At 39.3% G+C, this 18,082-nt stretch overlaps 1 protein-coding gene across 5 annotated transcripts in view; it reads left to right on the forward strand.

Moving 5' to 3' along the window:
* Positions 1 to 18,082, forward strand: part of TNKS (tankyrase) — a 209,714-nt gene that overhangs the window by 168,777 nt on the left and 22,855 nt on the right. For 4 of the 5 annotated variants that reach the window (XM_042983119.1, XM_042983115.1, XM_042983117.1 and 1 more), the window contains 6 exons: positions 1,448 to 1,613; positions 3,074 to 3,293; positions 3,582 to 3,691; positions 10,895 to 11,083; positions 14,140 to 14,377; positions 14,985 to 15,067. In XM_042983119.1, the coding sequence (XP_042839053.1) occupies positions 1,448 to 1,613; positions 3,074 to 3,293; positions 3,582 to 3,691; positions 10,895 to 11,083; positions 14,140 to 14,377; positions 14,985 to 15,067 (1,006 nt within the window). The remainder of the gene's footprint in view (positions 1 to 1,447; positions 1,614 to 3,073; positions 3,294 to 3,581; positions 3,692 to 10,894; positions 11,084 to 14,139; positions 14,378 to 14,984; positions 15,068 to 18,082) is intronic. The other variant, XM_042983116.1, reaches the window with a different exon arrangement.

Raw genomic sequence — 18,082 nt, forward strand, 5'->3', positions numbered from 1 at the left:
AACCATTATGGATTTATCTTTTAAAAGGGATACATCAGACTTGAAGTTTTATAGTCCACTGGAGAGCAACCAACATTTATTTCTACTGCCCATTGTAGTTAGCACTTAGTATTTTTAATGTTTATTTATTTTATTTTTTATTTTTGAGAGTGACAGAGTATGAGTGGGGGAGGGGGAGGGTAGAGAGGGGGAGACACAGAATCCGAAGCAGGCCCCAGGCTCTGAGCTGTCAGCACAGAGCCCGATGCGGGGCTCGAACTCACCGAGAGATCATGACCTGAGCCAAAGTCAGACGCTTAACCAACCGAGCCACCCAGGTGCCCCAGCACTTAATATGTTTTATCTCAAAATATTAAAAACAAAAGTACTGATCTCTAAATAAAAAAAAACATTTGATACCTTGTTTTTGTTATATTTTAAGTGCAACTTAAGCTTATCCTTTCATTGCACCCTGTTTATAGGAACGGCTTTCTATCCTTTTAGAATGCCAGCTGCCTTCTAACCAGAGCTTGGAGTTGTCTCAGAATAGTTTGTTCATGAGCTGAGGTGGCTAGATTTCTCATGCAACTAGAGTTTATGGTTGGTGTCATTATTTTCCTCACCAAATACTACAGTTCCTGGATCACTTGGATTTTGACTTTGCATTGCTTAACGTCTAAATATTAAATCTGTGCATTGAAGCCACTGCTGAATTATTAGTAATTCAGAAATAAAAACGATAGACAGAAGGTAGAACTTGACTGAGTAAATTAGTTAAATTTTTTTGTCTATTTTATAAGTAGGCATACCATTTTCATTAGGAAAACCCAAATGGAAGAAAATCTGAGTGGATGAAACCAGATTATTGGTTAAATATTCCTGAAATCACTTTGTAGTGTTGCTCTCCCTATCACCAGGATGAAACCTGAATTAAAAATATTGTGATGGAGGGGCGCCTGGGTGGCTCAGTCAGTTAAACATCCGACTCTTGATTTCCACTCAGGTCATGAATCTTGCAGTTTGTGGGTTTGAGCCCCATATCAGGCTCTCTGCTGGCAAGGTGGAGCCTGATTGGAATTCTGTCTCCCCGCCCCTCCCCTGCTTGCACTCTCTCTCTCAAAATCAATAAATAAACTTAAAAAAAATTTTTTTTAATTAAAAATATTGTGATGGAACCTTTTCTCTGGGTCTGTCTGTATGTGTTCTAAGCATAGGATTGCTGTGAAATTTCTGTCCCATCACCAAGAGGCTAGGGGAAATCCTTGTGTTGAAAGGGGTGTTTTTGAAATTATTAATCCTTACTTGGAAATGGGTGACTGTATCTTCAAGACCCAGGGAGAATTCTTTCTTTTTAAGTGAGTGCTCATCATAGTCACTGCCAAAGAAGAATTAACATCATTTTTATTATAAGTATCATCTTAACACAAAGATCTGTTACATGTCTTAAAAATAATTTTCTTTTGTTTAGTGGCTTGGTACCCCTTCATAATGCTTGTTCATATGGACACTATGAGGTAGCGGAACTTTTAGTAAGGCATGGGGCTTCTGTCAATGTGGCGGACTTATGGAAGTTTACCCCTCTGCATGAAGCAGCAGCTAAAGGAAAATATGAAATCTGCAAGCTCCTTTTAAAAGTATGTAATTTTTAAAATTATAAAATATAAAGTAATTGCATTGGCTTTTCGGTTAGTATGGAAAATTACATCACAGTGAATTATTAAGTACAATAAGTGCTGTAGAGATTGCTTACAATTTCTATTTTAGGGGCGTGTTTGAGTGTGATAACATGATACTTGCATAGCTTTGAATAGTGTCTGAAGTATCTTTCTGAGCTGATCTGATGAGCTCATTTCATCACAACTCATCAAGGTAGGTCTTGGAAAGAGTTGCATTTGTTTGCATTGCTTATACTTGTGGTATTAATATCAGAAAACATGGTAGAAGGAGAAACAAGTTTTTCAATCAACTTTGATTTTTTTTCTTAGTAGCTGTATTAACAAACTCATTGCTCATTATCCAACATTAAACATACATGTCTTATAAAAACTTTGATATTAGATTTTTATTAAAATACAAAGTAATCTTTAAACAAAGTTATTCATATAAATTTGGGGGAAAGCAACAAGATAGTAGGAACTAATAGTTATATGAAACTAACATAATGTTGTGGATTAAAAGATGTGAGAAATGATCAGACATATATTTGTGTAGTTTTCTGTCTTTTTTTTTTTAAAGCTTATGCTGGTTAAACATAAATAGAATTCTTGTCCCCACCACCTTTATGCCATTAAATATGTTTTTATGAGTCTTAAGGATAATAATGTATTTGATACTCATTTTTACCTTCACTAGGTGGTAAGAAATAACTTCCAGGAAAAACAAACAAACAAAGAACTTCCAGGTCACTGTGAATTCACTGTCTAGTTTGGTTTATTCTGAATTTCTCCAGTGGGCTGGTAGCAGTCTGTCAGGCCCATAATAAAGGTCCTTGACTTTTATTCATTTCATGTTGTAGGTGTAGATGATTCAACTTTTAAAATCAAATCCATTGTTAACACATCTACACCTAATTTCACATGAGGTGTTAAGACTTAAAATGAAAACAGTAAAAAATTAGCAGACTTTGGTATTGATTGCATTTAGAATCAAGTACTTTTTCCACTGGTGTATCTTCCTCTTCTTACTTCCTTCCCATTATACACACTAAATATCTTTATGTCATTAAAATCTGGTCAAAAAGTAATATCCAGGCTGCTCTTAAAAGGAAAAGGGGTTTCCGGAGACAGCGTGGTGTCTGGGAAAGTATATGACATGACACAGAAAAGGTGCCCAGCCCCTTCCCCACTTCATTGTCACCACTGATCCTAAGACTTAGACTTTCCACTGAGAAGTAGCTACAAAGCTGATCCACCATATTGCTGAGCAGGGAATTTACAAAGAAAAGGCGGGTGTTGCCTCTGTTTTTCAAAATGCATACAGGATATAGATACCTTTCTTTGGGTGAATGAAGGTGAAGTTAAAAATTAAAAAGACCTTAAGAAAGGTACTATAGAAAATACAAACCCCATTTGGTTTTGTCTCGTTGTTGTTTTAGCATGGAGCAGACCCAACCAAAAAGAACAGAGATGGAAACACACCATTAGATTTGGTAAAAGAGGGAGACACGGACATCCAGGACCTGCTGAGGGGAGACGCCGCCTTACTGGACGCTGCCAAGAAAGGCTGCCTGGCGAGAGTGCAGAAGCTCTGCACGCCAGAGAATATCAACTGCAGGGACACCCAGGGCAGAAACTCCACCCCTCTGCACCTGGCGGGTGAGCGCCCCCAGCCCCCCTGAGGCTCACGGTGCTTGCTCGGATACCTGATACAGCTCACCAGAAGATGAGGGAGACGCTGGACAGAAATAGTAAAATGCTTTTGATTGGCTTCATTTTGTATGACGCCTTATCATAAAGGCTCTTAGTCACGTGAGAGTAGTATCAGCTGCTCAGATGAGCAAAAAGTATTAAAATCGTCACGTTTTTCAGCCCTTGTGATTTGTATACATAGATAGAAATATATAGTTCTTTAATCTGACATGTTCGCCTCTTCCACTCTAATAGCAGGCTACAATAACCTGGAGGTAGCTGAATATCTTCTGGAGCACGGAGCAGATGTTAATGCCCAAGACAAAGGTGGTTTAATTCCTCTTCATAACGCAGCATCCTATGGGGTGAGCATGCTACATTTCAAGTCTAGAAAACTTCACTGACATTTACTATTCTATCAAATGCATACTGTGCATGAAGTAAGTAGATACCTAACCAACAACATAATTTAGGACAATCTTAGTCTTCCTGTTCAGCGCGTTTCTAGCCTTCCCAGTTAAGCTTAACTACCTTTTTGGTCAAGGGCCGTGCTCTTTACAGCTCCCTGTTCTCCTCACATTGTCTAGTGCAGTAATAGGTGTGTAATGGCTGCTCATTTAATATTTATTGTTACAGATGATAGAGCTTTTAGAAACCGTAAGACCCAGGAGGCTTTTTATTTGCAGGCATAGAAATCATGCTTGCTTTTGTTTATCGTCCGCATCTTAAAAATATTCAGGTAAATGGTTCAGCTCTTGGTACATACGGTTTCGTAGAATTTGATTGACTAGCTAAAGCCCCGCAGTGAGAGTCCAGAGCCATTCTCCAAGCACTGGAACTGTAATCATCAGCTGAAAGAGGACGAGGAAGGGGAGTGTTTTGCAGTGTGTTGATGATGTCTGTTGAAACTGACTGCCTGGAAGTCACCCAGGCCCACTCAGGCCTGAATCACACAGGAATAATCCTGCAGGATGAATGTTCATGTGCTTATCTGTTCATTCACTAAGTCCCTATTTGATTATAAAAACCCACAGATGCCCGATCGTACATACCAGGGGTTCTCACAGCTGGAATCACTATTGCTGAGGACAGTTTCTGGATTTGCAAAAGCCTAACAAGCTATTAAGTAAAACCTAATCATTGTGATTTCCATATTCTCTTACTGTCTTTCCCCCTTGCCCTCCATAAGGAATGTCCTCATCTTCTCATATCCCCTCTGCAAAAATCTGTATTTCAGAGAGATGACAGTCTGAGTGGGAATACTCTTAAGAAAAGCAAACAGTCTAGTTGGAGTTGGACAAACAGGAAAGAAAATTATACTTCCAAATGTCACATAAATTCATCAAAAGTTACCATATTTACTGCATGTATTATTATACTGAAATCCTCTTGGAACTGCAGTAATCTGTGCAAAGATGATTATCTTTAATGACATTTATTAGAATTTTAACCTTCCTTCATATAAGATGCCCAGTTTCACTGCACAGCATATGTTTCTCCTGAAGACCAGACACCCTAAATATTTACCGCTACCATCTGCTTACACAGTTATGTAGAATTTCTTTACCTCTGTGTTAGAACTACAAATACGTATTGTTTGGAGATTAACGTTCACTTCTTAGCGTGATCCTTCTCTCCATACTGTGTTCCACTAATCTGTTTGATAAAGCTTCAGTTAAGAGTTTATCAAACTGATGGGTCCAGTAGAACTTAAAGCGGAGTCTTTGGAGTAAGAATGGGTGTGGCAGTAGAAGGAGTAATTGCCCCAACCTGGTAAAACTTACACGGTCAGTTGTATGTAGACTCTGTGGGTCTGTGTGCTTTTCAGTGTATTTTACACATTGTGGCTGTGGCTAAGCTCTGTCCCTTCAGTCTTCCACTGCCACAGTCTTCACAGCTGTCACAGAGAGCAAAGAACGTAAAACTTCCTTGAAAAGTCAAGTATTTTACCTTTTCTCTGATCGGAAAGGTGTGGAGATGTTACTTACACGTGTATCATGTGGTGACTAGCGCGAGGAGAGAATCAAAATGTCTCGTGATCTGTCTTGTGGTTAACGAGTAGTGCGGTGTGCAGGTCAGTCTTGTCTTCTTTCACGTTCCCTCGAAGCATCTTCCATCAGCCGAGGGGAGGTGTAATGCAATCAGGGCCCAGACCAGAGGCCCCCTGTGCCATTTCATGAACTTACTTCACCGTCATCCATCTGCTCTCTCCTTCTAACTCCGTGGGAGACAAATAGTGGACATTTTTGTGTTTCATTCTCTCATCTCGTGTTATCCTGTGTGTTACCACATCCCTGCTGCCAAGCTCTGTGTAAATGAAGGTAATTTTTCAAAGTAAAAATGAACAGAAAATCCTCCAGGCTGTGTAAAGAGCATGTGGGTAGAGGTTTTGGTCAACCTGGTTTGTCCCATCCTACTGAAGAATGTTAACAGGCTAGATAATGCGTTTATGGTAGGTATTTTTACCTCCTTGTGGAGGTGGAGTTTTTGAGTCATTAAAAGTCCTTCTGGTATTCAACTTACGAATTCACAAATCAAATATCTGTGAGTTCATGACTATGTGTTGTTATTCACTAAAAGCTTTACCTTGTGGTTTCTTGACCTTTCTTTTTTGCCAGGGTTTTGGCATGTACAACATGTCCCAGTAGCATCCCTTATGATCCACAGTGATTCCGGTTGGCAGTAGGTCAGATTATCCCCGCCACTGAGAATCTCTGCTCTACAAAATTATTTTATCTAATGCAATGTGTATACCGTATAATCTGTTGTTAATAACCATATCAAATCAGTATTTATCTCAATCTCAATTAGTACATTTAAAACGAGGACCAATGTTAAACACAATCTAAAAATTTTCAAAGCTACCCTGTCTTTTAACTAAAAGGTAGATAGAATTATATTTTTATTATCTATGGGTATACAAATCTGTTATCTTTCAAAAGTCCCTTTTTATTCATGTTACAATGAGCCTTGGCTGGATATTTTAATGAAATCATAGGGCTCTGGTCCACATTAAAGTGGCAAAACACTAGTTATATTGTCTTCATCCCAGTGATGCCTGAGCTGTTCTGGCTGTGTGCCCTGCCCTGCCCTGAAATAACAGTTTTGTGGAGATTTTTGCGGTACTTCCTATGAAATAGAAACTTCTAAGTTAAAAATAAAGCTATTCGCAGAGTAGTTTGGGGTATAGTGTTACCCAGTAATCCCTGCTGACATGGCTTCTCCCTGATACTATACACTTTGCCATTTTCAGCTCTTCAAGAAATGACTCTTGAGTTTTAGTCCAGCAAGACCTTGCAGGCAGCTGTGTGTAATGGAAGGACCTGAACTCAGGATCTAAACATCTGGGATCTAGTCTTTAGGCTTTGACTCAGTAACCCAGTCATCTTCAGGAAGTGCCTTAATCTTTCTGATCTTCAGTTTTCCCGTTAGTAGAACTCAGACGCTGAAATCTTCTTTACAGGGTTGTTGTGATAATTAGATGAGACCTTGCATGTGGAAAGTGCATTCTCTAGCCTAAGGCACTACAAAATCTGGGATAATAACTATTATTATAAGATAAGTCACTCCCCACAGCCATCCTACTGGTTAGAATAAGGGCTGTATGTCACTTTTACGCTGCACAGCCCTAGGAGTAATGTGTGTGCTTGACCAGCTCAGTAGCCGCATGAAATAGACGCAGACTAACTGGCTTCAGTAGGAGATAATGACTGGTAGCCTGGGGATAAAATAATCATGTGAGGTGTCTGTGAAATTACATAAAGCTACTTAAGCTGTTATTTATTGGTAATTATTCTTTGACTTGTATTTTACCTTTTTTCCTCTAGAGAGCTCAGACTGCTGTCTGTATATCTTTAACCATTTTATACAGAAAGAACTTTGCCACCTCGGTTTTTCTAAACGGAGAAACACATAGTTTAAGAAGTTTAAATAAAAGGTGTAGATTTCATGAGAGTTTCTATTAGTGGTAATATACATTATCTTGTTTAGTGTTTTGTATTATAATGCCTTATATTTTTAATATACATTTACACGAGACAGTTCATTTTTCTATTAACAAATGTAAGACCTCAATATTTATTTACCGTGAAGCATGTGATTTTCTATTATCTCATAAATCAACTTGCTGACTTTTTCATTTTTCAGTGCTTTGTCCAAAGTGTATAATATTGGGTGGATTTCATGACATTCATACAATTAAATGGTTCTAACTGGAGCCCAAGTATGTTTCTCTTCTCCCTACTTTCCACCTTTCTAAAATTAAATTAAGGCCCTCACAGTATTTACATAGTATCTGTCATTTAAAGCATTCTGCATTTCAGCTGGATTCTGAAGCTATGTTTAATTGGCTCTTTCTTCTGGAAACATTCCAGCAGAGTTCAGTTCCTTTTCTAGACCTTCTAGTTCAGTACATTGTTCTTATAAATGGTATAGAACTAAGCTGCAGCTTATTTATTGCATTTGTCAGCCTTAAATTTTCAGTTACTATTTTTGTCCCAGTGGTGTAGCTATTTAGAAGACTTAAGAATTGTGTTTTTCATCTACTTTGGTAGTAATATACTCCTTCCTGTTTATTGCCCTTTCACATGTCTGTCAGCAAATTTAACAAGCATGCAGTTGGTTTCTCCAAGCATAAACTACATATTCAATATAAAGAAAGTTGAATAATAAATACCATATACTTGTATACAATTCATTTTACACACACACGTAGTTTTCCTGGGACTATCTAATTTTGGAAGCCTGTGCGAATTAGTCTACCGAATTATATCACCCTGCCAGTACACATGGGAGTAGAATAAAATGAATCATCAGAAGCATTGTTTGAATGCCGTATAACCTTACTGGAGAGAAGCTTGAAGTTATTCCATGATTTGGGTTAACTGAACAAAAAGCTATATCTTTTCAACATACGTCCTTTGAATAAGGGAGATACGTTTTGGGGGGTTTTTGTTTTGTTTTGTTTTAAACTTTTTTTTTTAATTTTTAAATATTTATTATTTTTGAGAGAAAGAGAGACACAGAAACAGAGCACGAGCAGGGGAGGGGCAGAGAGAGAGGGAGACACAGAATCTGAAGCAGGCTCCAGGCTCTGATCTGTCAACACAGAGCCCGATGCAGGGCTCGAACTCACGAACCATGAGATCATGACCTGAGCTGAAGTCGGATGCTCAACCAACTGAGCCACCTAGGTGCCCCATTGTTTTGTTTTGTTTTGTTTTGTTTCGTTTTAAGTAATTTGGATAATACCACAGTTGGTACCTATTTTTATCTTTTGTGTTAGAGTCAGTTTTATAATGATGATGTATCATTCCTAATCCCAAAAGGATCACAAAACATAGCTTGTTCTCAGACGCCCTAGTGTCATGATGTTCCTTTACTCCTATTTTGTTTCTTGTACTCTCAGAGCAAATGCAAGAGTGTCCTTAGAAGTTATTTGGTCTGGGGCACCTGGGTGGCTCAGTCAGTTAAGTGTCCGACTTCAGCTCATGTCATGATCTCACGGTTCAGGAGTTCGAGCCCCGTGTCGGGCTCTATGCTGACAGCTCGGAGCCTGGAGCCTGCTTCAGATTCTGTGCCTCCTTCTTTGTCTTCCCCTCCCCCGCTCACGCTGTCTCTCTCTCAAAAATAAACATTAAAAAAAATGTTTTAATAAAAATGTTATTTCATTCGTATTTTTCTAATAAATTTTCTTCTCTTTATTTTCTGAAACTATTTTCCTGAAATAATAAGTACTTGTATTATCTTTAAAAAGCTTTAATATCACCTCAGAAAAAGTGTCTGTTCTTTTTGAGGTGAGTGTCTTCAAGAGAGCAAAAGGCTGTCATATAGAAAATATGAAGAAGGGTGGCCTAAATCTCATCTTGGGATATTTCTGTTTCTACCTTCCCCATCTCTTCTCATTCTCACAAAAGTTTCTGATAATTGAATATACTGTGTCATGAGTCAGAATTTTAGTCTCAACAGATAATGTGCTTCTGAGTTAATTATTAAAAGTGATCAAGTTATGCCAGGAAATGTATCCATAAAGAACACAAATGTGCCAATTGCACAGAATTATAGAATATTGGAGTTGAAATGGATTTCAAAAATGCATTCATTAGTGGTAGGTAACCAAACTAAGCATCCCTAAATATGTTTATAAGAATAAGGTTATTTTTATTATTCTTAAAGCCCAATCATTGAATCAATGTTACTGTTGCATAATTGCTTATCTGAAGCTTATTTTATGAGGACTTTTGGGAAGAAACAAACTTTATGCTATGTAGAACTTAACTATTTGAGAGAAGCTGCTCTCCTTGAAACTTTCTCCTACGTCGCCTTGCACAGTCCTGCCTCTTTATAGTTCTTTCGTTCTCAGTGCCTCTTTTGTCTCCTCTGGGGACCCTTCGCCCACTCTCCTTTCCCCAAATATTGTTCTCTCAAGGCTTTATCCCCCTTGAAACCATCTTTCTGAATTCCTTTTCTTAGTGAGTTCATTTATCACCTGGCTGCAGCTATCAGCTAGACATTCTGTTTTGCAGACCTCCCCGGGGCCCCTACCCCCAGGGCCAGGCGCATAGTAGGTGTTCACCAATGTGTGCTTGTTGGGGGAGGTGGTGGGAGAGCGTTAAGTGAGTGAATAAACAGACCCTTATCTGTGCTCCGGCCATTTGTGTCAGGCCATTTACGGAACATCATTACTTTGATATTTTACCTCAAAAACTACTTACCCCAAGTGAACTTTAACTTTCTTACAGTTTCATTCCCACTTAAACTGCTCAGTTTCTGTTAACAGTTCCAATTCTGTTTTTTAAATCTTCTAGACAACTTTTGCAAAAAGAGAGGTAGTCATCTTTGACTTGTCTCTCACTTTCTGTCTCTGTAGTTAATGTCTTTTTAAAACCCAGTAGTTTTTCCTTCACGATTTCTCAAATGTAGCTCTTCTTTTCTATTCTTCCTCTGTCACAGTTCGGCATCTGAGCACCTCACGCCGTTTGTCAGTTAAGGCGTCTGCTGCTGACATTTCCCCCACCCTCGAGTCATTTTGGACATGACAGACTAAGTTTTGTAAAAAGTCATTTTGTCATGTTACATTACCTTTCCCAAAGGCTGATGAGAGAATACGGAGAATCGTTGAGACGCGTATTTCAATAAATAGATCAGATTGCAGTGGCTAGAAGGGAAATAGGAACATAAAAGAAGCAAGTAAGAACACTTGTTTGAAAGGTTTGCCAGACAGACTAGACCTTTAGTAGGAGGCGTGGAGTCAGGTGATAGTTGCATTTCGTGTGTTCGTTTTTAAGATAGACCTGACCGTGTTGAAAGGCTGAATAAAAAATGTTAAAAGCCCCTGTGAAGAGTCACCAGGTAAAGGAGTGATTGCGGAATTGAGCTTCTGTGGGTGAGAAAAGACGGGAGTCCAAAATGCAGGAGTGGGCTAAGTAGGACTTTTTTAATGGAAGAAACTTCTGTGAAGGATGAGAATAGAGATGCAGAGGGAATGAAATGTTAAATAAAACGAGCGTACCTGATGGAGCTTCAACCAATCTCATTCTTCACTCTTCGCATCCTTTGTTTTTCCTCAGCATGTGGACATAGCGGCATTGCTGATAAAATACAACACGTGTGTAAATGCAACAGACAAGTGGGCGTTTACTCCTCTTCATGAAGCAGCCCAGAAAGGAAGGACACAGTTATGTGCCCTACTCCTAGCACATGGTGCAGATCCAACTATGAAGAACCAGGAAGGCCAGACACCTTTGGATCTGGCGACGGTGAGTCTTCATTCTGAGTTGTTTAGTATTGCTTCAAATTTATACTTTCGGGGCGCCTGGGTGGCTCAGTCAGTTAACCGTCCAGCTTCAGCTCAGGTCACGATCTCACGGCTTGTGGGTTCGAGCCCCGTGTTGGCCTCTTTGCCGACGGCACAGAGCCTGGAGCCTGCTTCGGATTCTGTGTCGCCCCGTCTCTCTGCCCCCTGCCCTGCTCGCACTCTGTCTACTCTCTCTCTCTCAAAATTAAATAAACGTTAAAAAAATTTTTTTTGATTAAAAAAAAAACTAAATTTATACTTTCAGAGATGACTTTAAGTTACAGAGCTGGGGCGCCTGGGTGGCTCAGTCAGTTAAGCATCCAACTCTTGATTTCAGCTCAGGCCATGATCTCAGGGTCATGAGATCAATCCCCACGGAGGGCTCTGCACTGACAATGCAGACAGAGCCTGCTTGGGATTCTCTCTCCCTTTCTCTCTGCCCCTCCCCCGTGCGTGCTGTCCTCTCTCTAAATAAATAAATAAATGAATACTTTTAAAAAATTTGCAGCAGCAGGTTTACCTTAGTGGTGCGTATTTCACTTAGAATAAGAACAAATTTCCTTCCTTCTGAATTTTTTTAATGTGTATTTTTTATATAATTCAGAACTCTATTAAGGCAAGCTAAGCAGTACACTAACTTAATTCTTTTTGCCATGCCTAACAGGGAGGGAAAACAATCCTAGAAGAACATACCGTATATCCTCAGAGAATTGCACTAGTAAAATATCTTCTACCTTTTACATTTGGCATATTGTTCAGGAACAACTAATGTTCATGATCATTTACCTGAGACTATGAAAGAGTCCAAGAAAAATTACCTTCTAGGCAGTATATTATTTTTCTGAAGATGGAAAAGTAAATGAATATGCACAGTAATTTATAATTTTTTAACCTGAAGTACTTTTCCAAGCCACATCCTGTTTCATACATCTATTGCTGAGTAACAGACACTTCAAAACACTTAGTAGCTTAACCAAAACCGAGTGAGTGGCATAAAACGGTGATTTATTATTCCTCACGGTTCCGTGGGTCGGTGGCTCAGCGAGGCAGTGATACGTGCACCTGCCTTCAGCCAGGACCTCGGCTGAGCTGCGGGGTCTGGGGCGGCCGTTCATCCTACAGGGCCTCTCTCCACGGAGCGTCTCCTGAGTCAGTAGTCCAACCTGACCTTTTTTTACAGCATGGAGACACCTTCTAGGAGAGAAGTCGAAGCTGCCATTTCTGTTAAAGCCTGACTAAAAGCCTCAGACATTACTCCCTCTATGTTCTCTTGGTCACAAAAACCCGCGGGGCAACCCAGATTTAATGGAAGGGAAATAGATGCCACCTCTTGATGGGAAGAGCGGCACGCGCGTACACGGAGGAGGGAATTAATGGCTTTCTGTTTTTGGAGGCTCCTACGTAGTCTCACAGCAGTTGTGCCTAACTGTGAAGTTAACAGATAAGCTGGCCAAATTAAAGTGGCATCCTTGTAAAATGTCTCCAGATTAAAGAGGGGCCCCCGGGTGGCTCAGTCAGTGAAGCGTCCGCCCTCAGCTCAGGTCATGATCTCACAATTCGTGGGTAAGAGCCCCCCGCGTTGGGCTCTGTGCTGAGAGCTCAGAGCCTGCTTGGAATTTTCCCTCACCCTCTCTCTGCCCCTCCCCCACTCATGCTCTGTCTCTCTCAAAAATAAACAAACATTAAAAAAAAGTCTCCAGATTTTAATTATACGTTAAATTATTAAGTGTGCACTAAATAATGCACAATGAATAAAAATCATCGTTGTTATTTAAACAGTATACAAAACCATAGTGTAAGTATAGAAACTCCTTCTAAAGAAAAGATTGAGAATTAACACTCTGCAACAGGTTCTTTTTTTTAAAAAAATGTTTTTAAGGTTTATTTATTTTTTGAGAGAGAGGGAGACAGAGTGCAAGGGGAGGGGAAGGGGCAGAGAGAAAGGGAGACACAGAATCCGAAGCAGGCTCCAGGCTCTGAGCTGTCAGCACAGAGCCCGACGTGGGGCTCAAACCCACAAACAGTGAGATCATGACCTGAGCCGAAGTCGGATGCTCAACTGACTGAGCCGCTCAGGAGCCCCCAGCGGGTTCTTTTTTAAATGAGAGATGAGGGGCATCTGGGTGGCTCAGCTGGTTAAGCATCCAACTCAGCGTTTCAGCTCAGGTCATGAAATCAAACCCTCAGTAGGGCTCTGCGCTGACAGCATAGAGCCTGCTTAAGATTCTCTCTCCCCCTGTCTCTCTGTCCCTCCACCGCTCACCTGTGCATGCTCGCTTGCTCTCTCTCTCTCAAAAAAAAAAAAAAAAAAAAAAAAAAAGATGAACTTCTCCTTTAAATACATGTGTGATTGTGTGATCAGTATGAACAGCTGTATGCACATGTAGTGTTAAAAAACATTCCAGAAATCAACATAGTCTACATTCTACACTCTTAGACTTTTTTTCATAGTTAACTCTCGTATATGTGGATGTGTGTGTAGCGAGAACATTTAAGATCTCTTCTCAGCATATTTCAAGCATATAATACAGTATTATTAACTGAAGTCAAGTTGTACATCAGATCTTCAAAAGATGAAATATTTTTTAAAAAATTATATAGGGATTCCAGGTCTACCTGTAGAAACTGCTGGGACTTAAATATGGAGAACAAACTGAGGGTTACTGGAGGGGTTGTGGGAGGCAGGATGGGCTAAATGGGTAAGAGGCACTAAGGAATCTACTCCTGAAATCATTGTTGCCCTATATGCTAAGTAATTTGGGTGTAAATTTTAAAAAAGAAAAAAGAAAATTAAAAAAAAAGAAAAGAAAAGAAACTGCTGGGACTTTTTGGAGCCGGGGGCTGGAAACAAATGATCAAAAACCAATAGGCAATAATGAGGCACTTGCCGAAGACTAATTTCAGAATGCATTTTGTCCTTAGTGAAAAACTTACTGTTTTAAAATATAGTATTTGTGTGTGTGTGTGTTTTTGTTTTTGTTTTTGTTTTTTTTGTTTTTTTTGTATTACTCTTTTTAGGCTGACGACATCAGAGCTTTGCTGATAGATGCCATGCCCCCGGAGGCCTTACCTACCTGTTTTAAACCTCAGGCCACCGTAGTGAGTGCCTCTCTGATCTCACCAGCATCCACCCCCTCCTGCCTGTCTGCTGCCAGCAGCATCGATAACCTCACTGGCCCTTTAGCAGAACTGGCCGTAGGAGGAGCGGCCAACACAGGGGATGGAGCAGCGGGTGCAGAAAGGAAGGAGGGAGAAGGCGAGTATACTTGTGAACGCGTATTTGGTTTTGGGCTTTTTAAATGAATAGATTTCACTTACCTCTCTTAGTAAGTATTGAACACCTATCTTAAAGACATCCTGTCTGTGAGTCTTCATATACACACCAGTTTATCAGAACTGTCTTCATAGACTAAATCTTTCGACATCAATCTTGTTCGTACTTACATATATTCCAGTATACCCACTTTTAGCCATAATATTTCATTTAACTACTGGTGAGTCTTATTATTGAAATTATATAAAAAAAAAAAAACCTGAAAGATGTTTAAGGAGTGGAAACTGAAACAATAACTGGTAAATTTGATTTTTAATTCCAGCTATTAAATATTTCACTAAAAGCATTAGATTATAATATTACAATTAATATAAATGCTACTGATAAGATAAGTTCTTCTTTTACTTCTCTGCCAAATTCAGAGATAACCTGAAGTGTCTGAATTAAATTTATGTATTCTGGATTATTTTTACGCTGTATAAAATCATCTGCACACCCAAGGGTGTCAGAGTCATGGCTTTGAATAAATACTGTAACTTCCTTTAGATTGATCAACTGCTTTCTGAAAACTTCAATGTGTTTCTTTTAGTTGCGGGTCTTGACATGAATATCAGCCAATTCCTGAAAAGCCTTGGTCTTGAACACCTTCGGGACATCTTTGAAACAGAACAGGTAAGCTCTCATATGTAGCTGAGTCTTTTTTATTAAAAAGTAATAGCTATTAATTGCTATCCTTTGTTTCTTTTTTACTTCTTAATCACTTAGTCAATACGTTAAAACTCATCAAATTTCTAAAGAAGCCAGGGGAACCCAGTGTTTTATTATTCTCCCCAAAATTGTCTAATAGATGGTGGGAGTTATTAACTGTTATTTTGTTATAAGCCGTTTGACTCTATATGTTTTATTACATGTCAAAACTTAGGCCATGAAACCACCTCGGAAGAGTGTTTTCAAAATCTTCTTTCATTATTTTGTTTCCAAAAAGTATTGTTCCTTATTCATCTCGATATGTTACTGTTGTGACTTGACTCCACTTAAAAGCAATGACAAATTTTACATTAGCAAAATCTTCCCAAAGCACTTATCTGTTAAATTTGGAAAGCAAAATAATTCTTAGATAAGTGTACCTTTTTAAAATTGCCTCTTTATGAAATTTCTCTTGTCCAGTTGAGTCCAAAATAATGTTGAACCTAAACTTGGCCACACATTCATAGACCTGTCCTATTTTCACGTACATCTTACATGTATATGAAGGTCTTAATATGAGGTCATCATTAGGGTATTTATGAATTAAGACCCTTCTGTTTGTCATTCTGCTTTTATACAGGATAATGAGTTTTTAACTTATCAATGATTTTATTACCAGGATCAGTGTTAAATATTGAATAATAATAAGTTCCTGAGTTTAAATTGACTGTTAGTTGCTACTGTATGTAGAATCTTAAAATGGGAAAGGTGTTTAGAGATCATTAAGTCACTTTCCCAGATCCTACATAGGAATTACTCTTTTAACGTCCATGTGGGAAGATGATTTATTACACTTTGAGGAAGTGTAATAAAACGCTTGTAATTTAAAGTGTGCCCAAATCTGCCCCTGTGTATATAATCCATTAATTTTATGTTTACATTTACCTTGTTTTGCACAGAAATCTAATTTCTAGTCTACTTAACGTATTAGTTTCATAGGGCTGTTACAGGAAATTACCTCAAACTTGGTGGCTTAAACAACAGAAACTTATTCCCTGGCAATTCTGGAAGCCTGAAGTTCAAAGTCAAGTCGTTTTTTGTTTTTTGTTTTTTAATATTTATTTTTGAGAGAGAGAGAGACAGGCAGGGAGGGGCATACACACACACACACACACACACACACACACAGAATCTGAAGCAGGCTCGAGGCTCCGAGCTGCCAGCACAGAGTCTGATTCGGGCTTGAACTCACGAACCGTGAGATCATGACCTGAGCCAAAGTCGGACGCTTAACTGACTGAGCCACCCAGGTGTCCCCAAAATCAAGTTTTTGACAGGTCTGTACTCCCATGCCTCTGCCAGCTTCCGGGCCCCTTTGGCTTATGGCTGCTCTTCTGCAGTGCTTCCATGGGCACCTTGCCTTCTCTGTCAGCCTCCTCCTGTGTATCTTTTAGAAATACGCTTGCACTAGGTATAAGGCCTACCTATATAAAACTAGATGATCTCCTCATTTCAAGATTCTTAACTTAGTTACATATGCAAAGACCTAAAAAAAGGTTTCCAAATAGGTCCTTCATAAATTCTGGTAATCAAAACATGGAGAGCCGCCATTCAGCTCACCACAACATGTTATACAGCCTCTCATATACTTCTAAGACCTAATCAGCTTATCATGGACTTAACCCTTCCAGCCACCCACTCTACAAAGCTTCTCCTATTTTAGGATAACTATACGCTTTTTTTCCCCAGTTATTCTTTATATGTACATAGTTTCCAAATTCTTCACTAGCCTCTTTGCCCCATTCTGGGTTTTTCGTAGGCTTATAGTCAATTAGGAGTTCATTAAAAACACCATTTCTGGGGCGCCTGGGTGGCTCAGTCGGTTAAGCGTCTGACTTCGGCTCGGGTCATGATCTCACGGTCCGTGAGTTCGAGCCCCACGTCGGGCTTTGTGCTGACAGCTCAGAGCCTGGAGCCTGCTTCAGATTCTGTGTCTCCCTCTCTCTCTGACCTTCCCCGTTCATGCTCTGTCTCTCTCTGTCTCAAAAATAAATAAACATTAAAAAAAATTTTAAAAAAAAAACACCATTTCTTTTTTTATAGCAGTTCTACTGTGAGGATGTTCTAATGTCTTGTCTTTTTTTTTTTTTAGCTTAACTTCTTTATAGTGCTTATTATGGTTCATCTTTTATGCTCTTATTGATCAAAATGGTTGAGTAGAAATAGCACTGGACTAACAGATCTTGGTTGTGATTATTTTTCTTATTAACTATGTAAATTGGGTAAGGCATTTAACGTTATCACTCCCCTTAACTATAAAATAGAGCACCTTCAAATGTCTAGACAGTTAAAATTCTCAGTCATGCTGTGCTTCTGTGCCAATTTTTAGAACATGCTTTAATGAAGCACCAGATGTGTCTTTGTCTAGTGGTGAGGACTTTATAAATTTTTTTTTAATGTTTATTTATTTTTGAGAGAGACAGAGACAGAATGCGAGTAGGTTAGGGGCAGAGAGAGAGGGAGACACAGAAGCAGAAGCAGGCTCCAGGCTCTGAGCTGTCAGCACAGAGCCCGACGCAGGGCTCGAACCCAGGAGCTATGAGATCATGACCTGGGCCGAAGTCGGACCCTCAACTGACTGAGCCACCCAGGCGCCCCTAGTGGTGAGGACTTTATAAACTTCTGTAATTACTTTTCCTTTAGCTTCACCTACCATTGATTTACCCTCTGGTTTAAGATTTCTTCTGAGAATATTCTAAACAGTAAGAATGTCTTCCCCTTATTCCCTCCCTGAAGGTATGAAAGCTGTTTTAAAAGCATTATCTTCTGATAAAGCCAAAAGATATATCTTAATGTATCCCTTCTTCCCAGATCAGATCCACAATAACTGTGAAATTTTACACATCTTTGCTTAATAAACCGAAGACCCTAATTCACACAAATAACTCCAAATGACTATTTAAAAATGTTCAAAGGATTTCAGTTTCTACTCTTGCAGTT

This window comes from Panthera tigris, chromosome B1, assembly GCF_018350195.1.
Source record: "Panthera tigris isolate Pti1 chromosome B1, P.tigris_Pti1_mat1.1, whole genome shotgun sequence".
NCBI classification, from domain to species: Eukaryota; Metazoa; Chordata; class Mammalia; order Carnivora; family Felidae; genus Panthera; species Panthera tigris.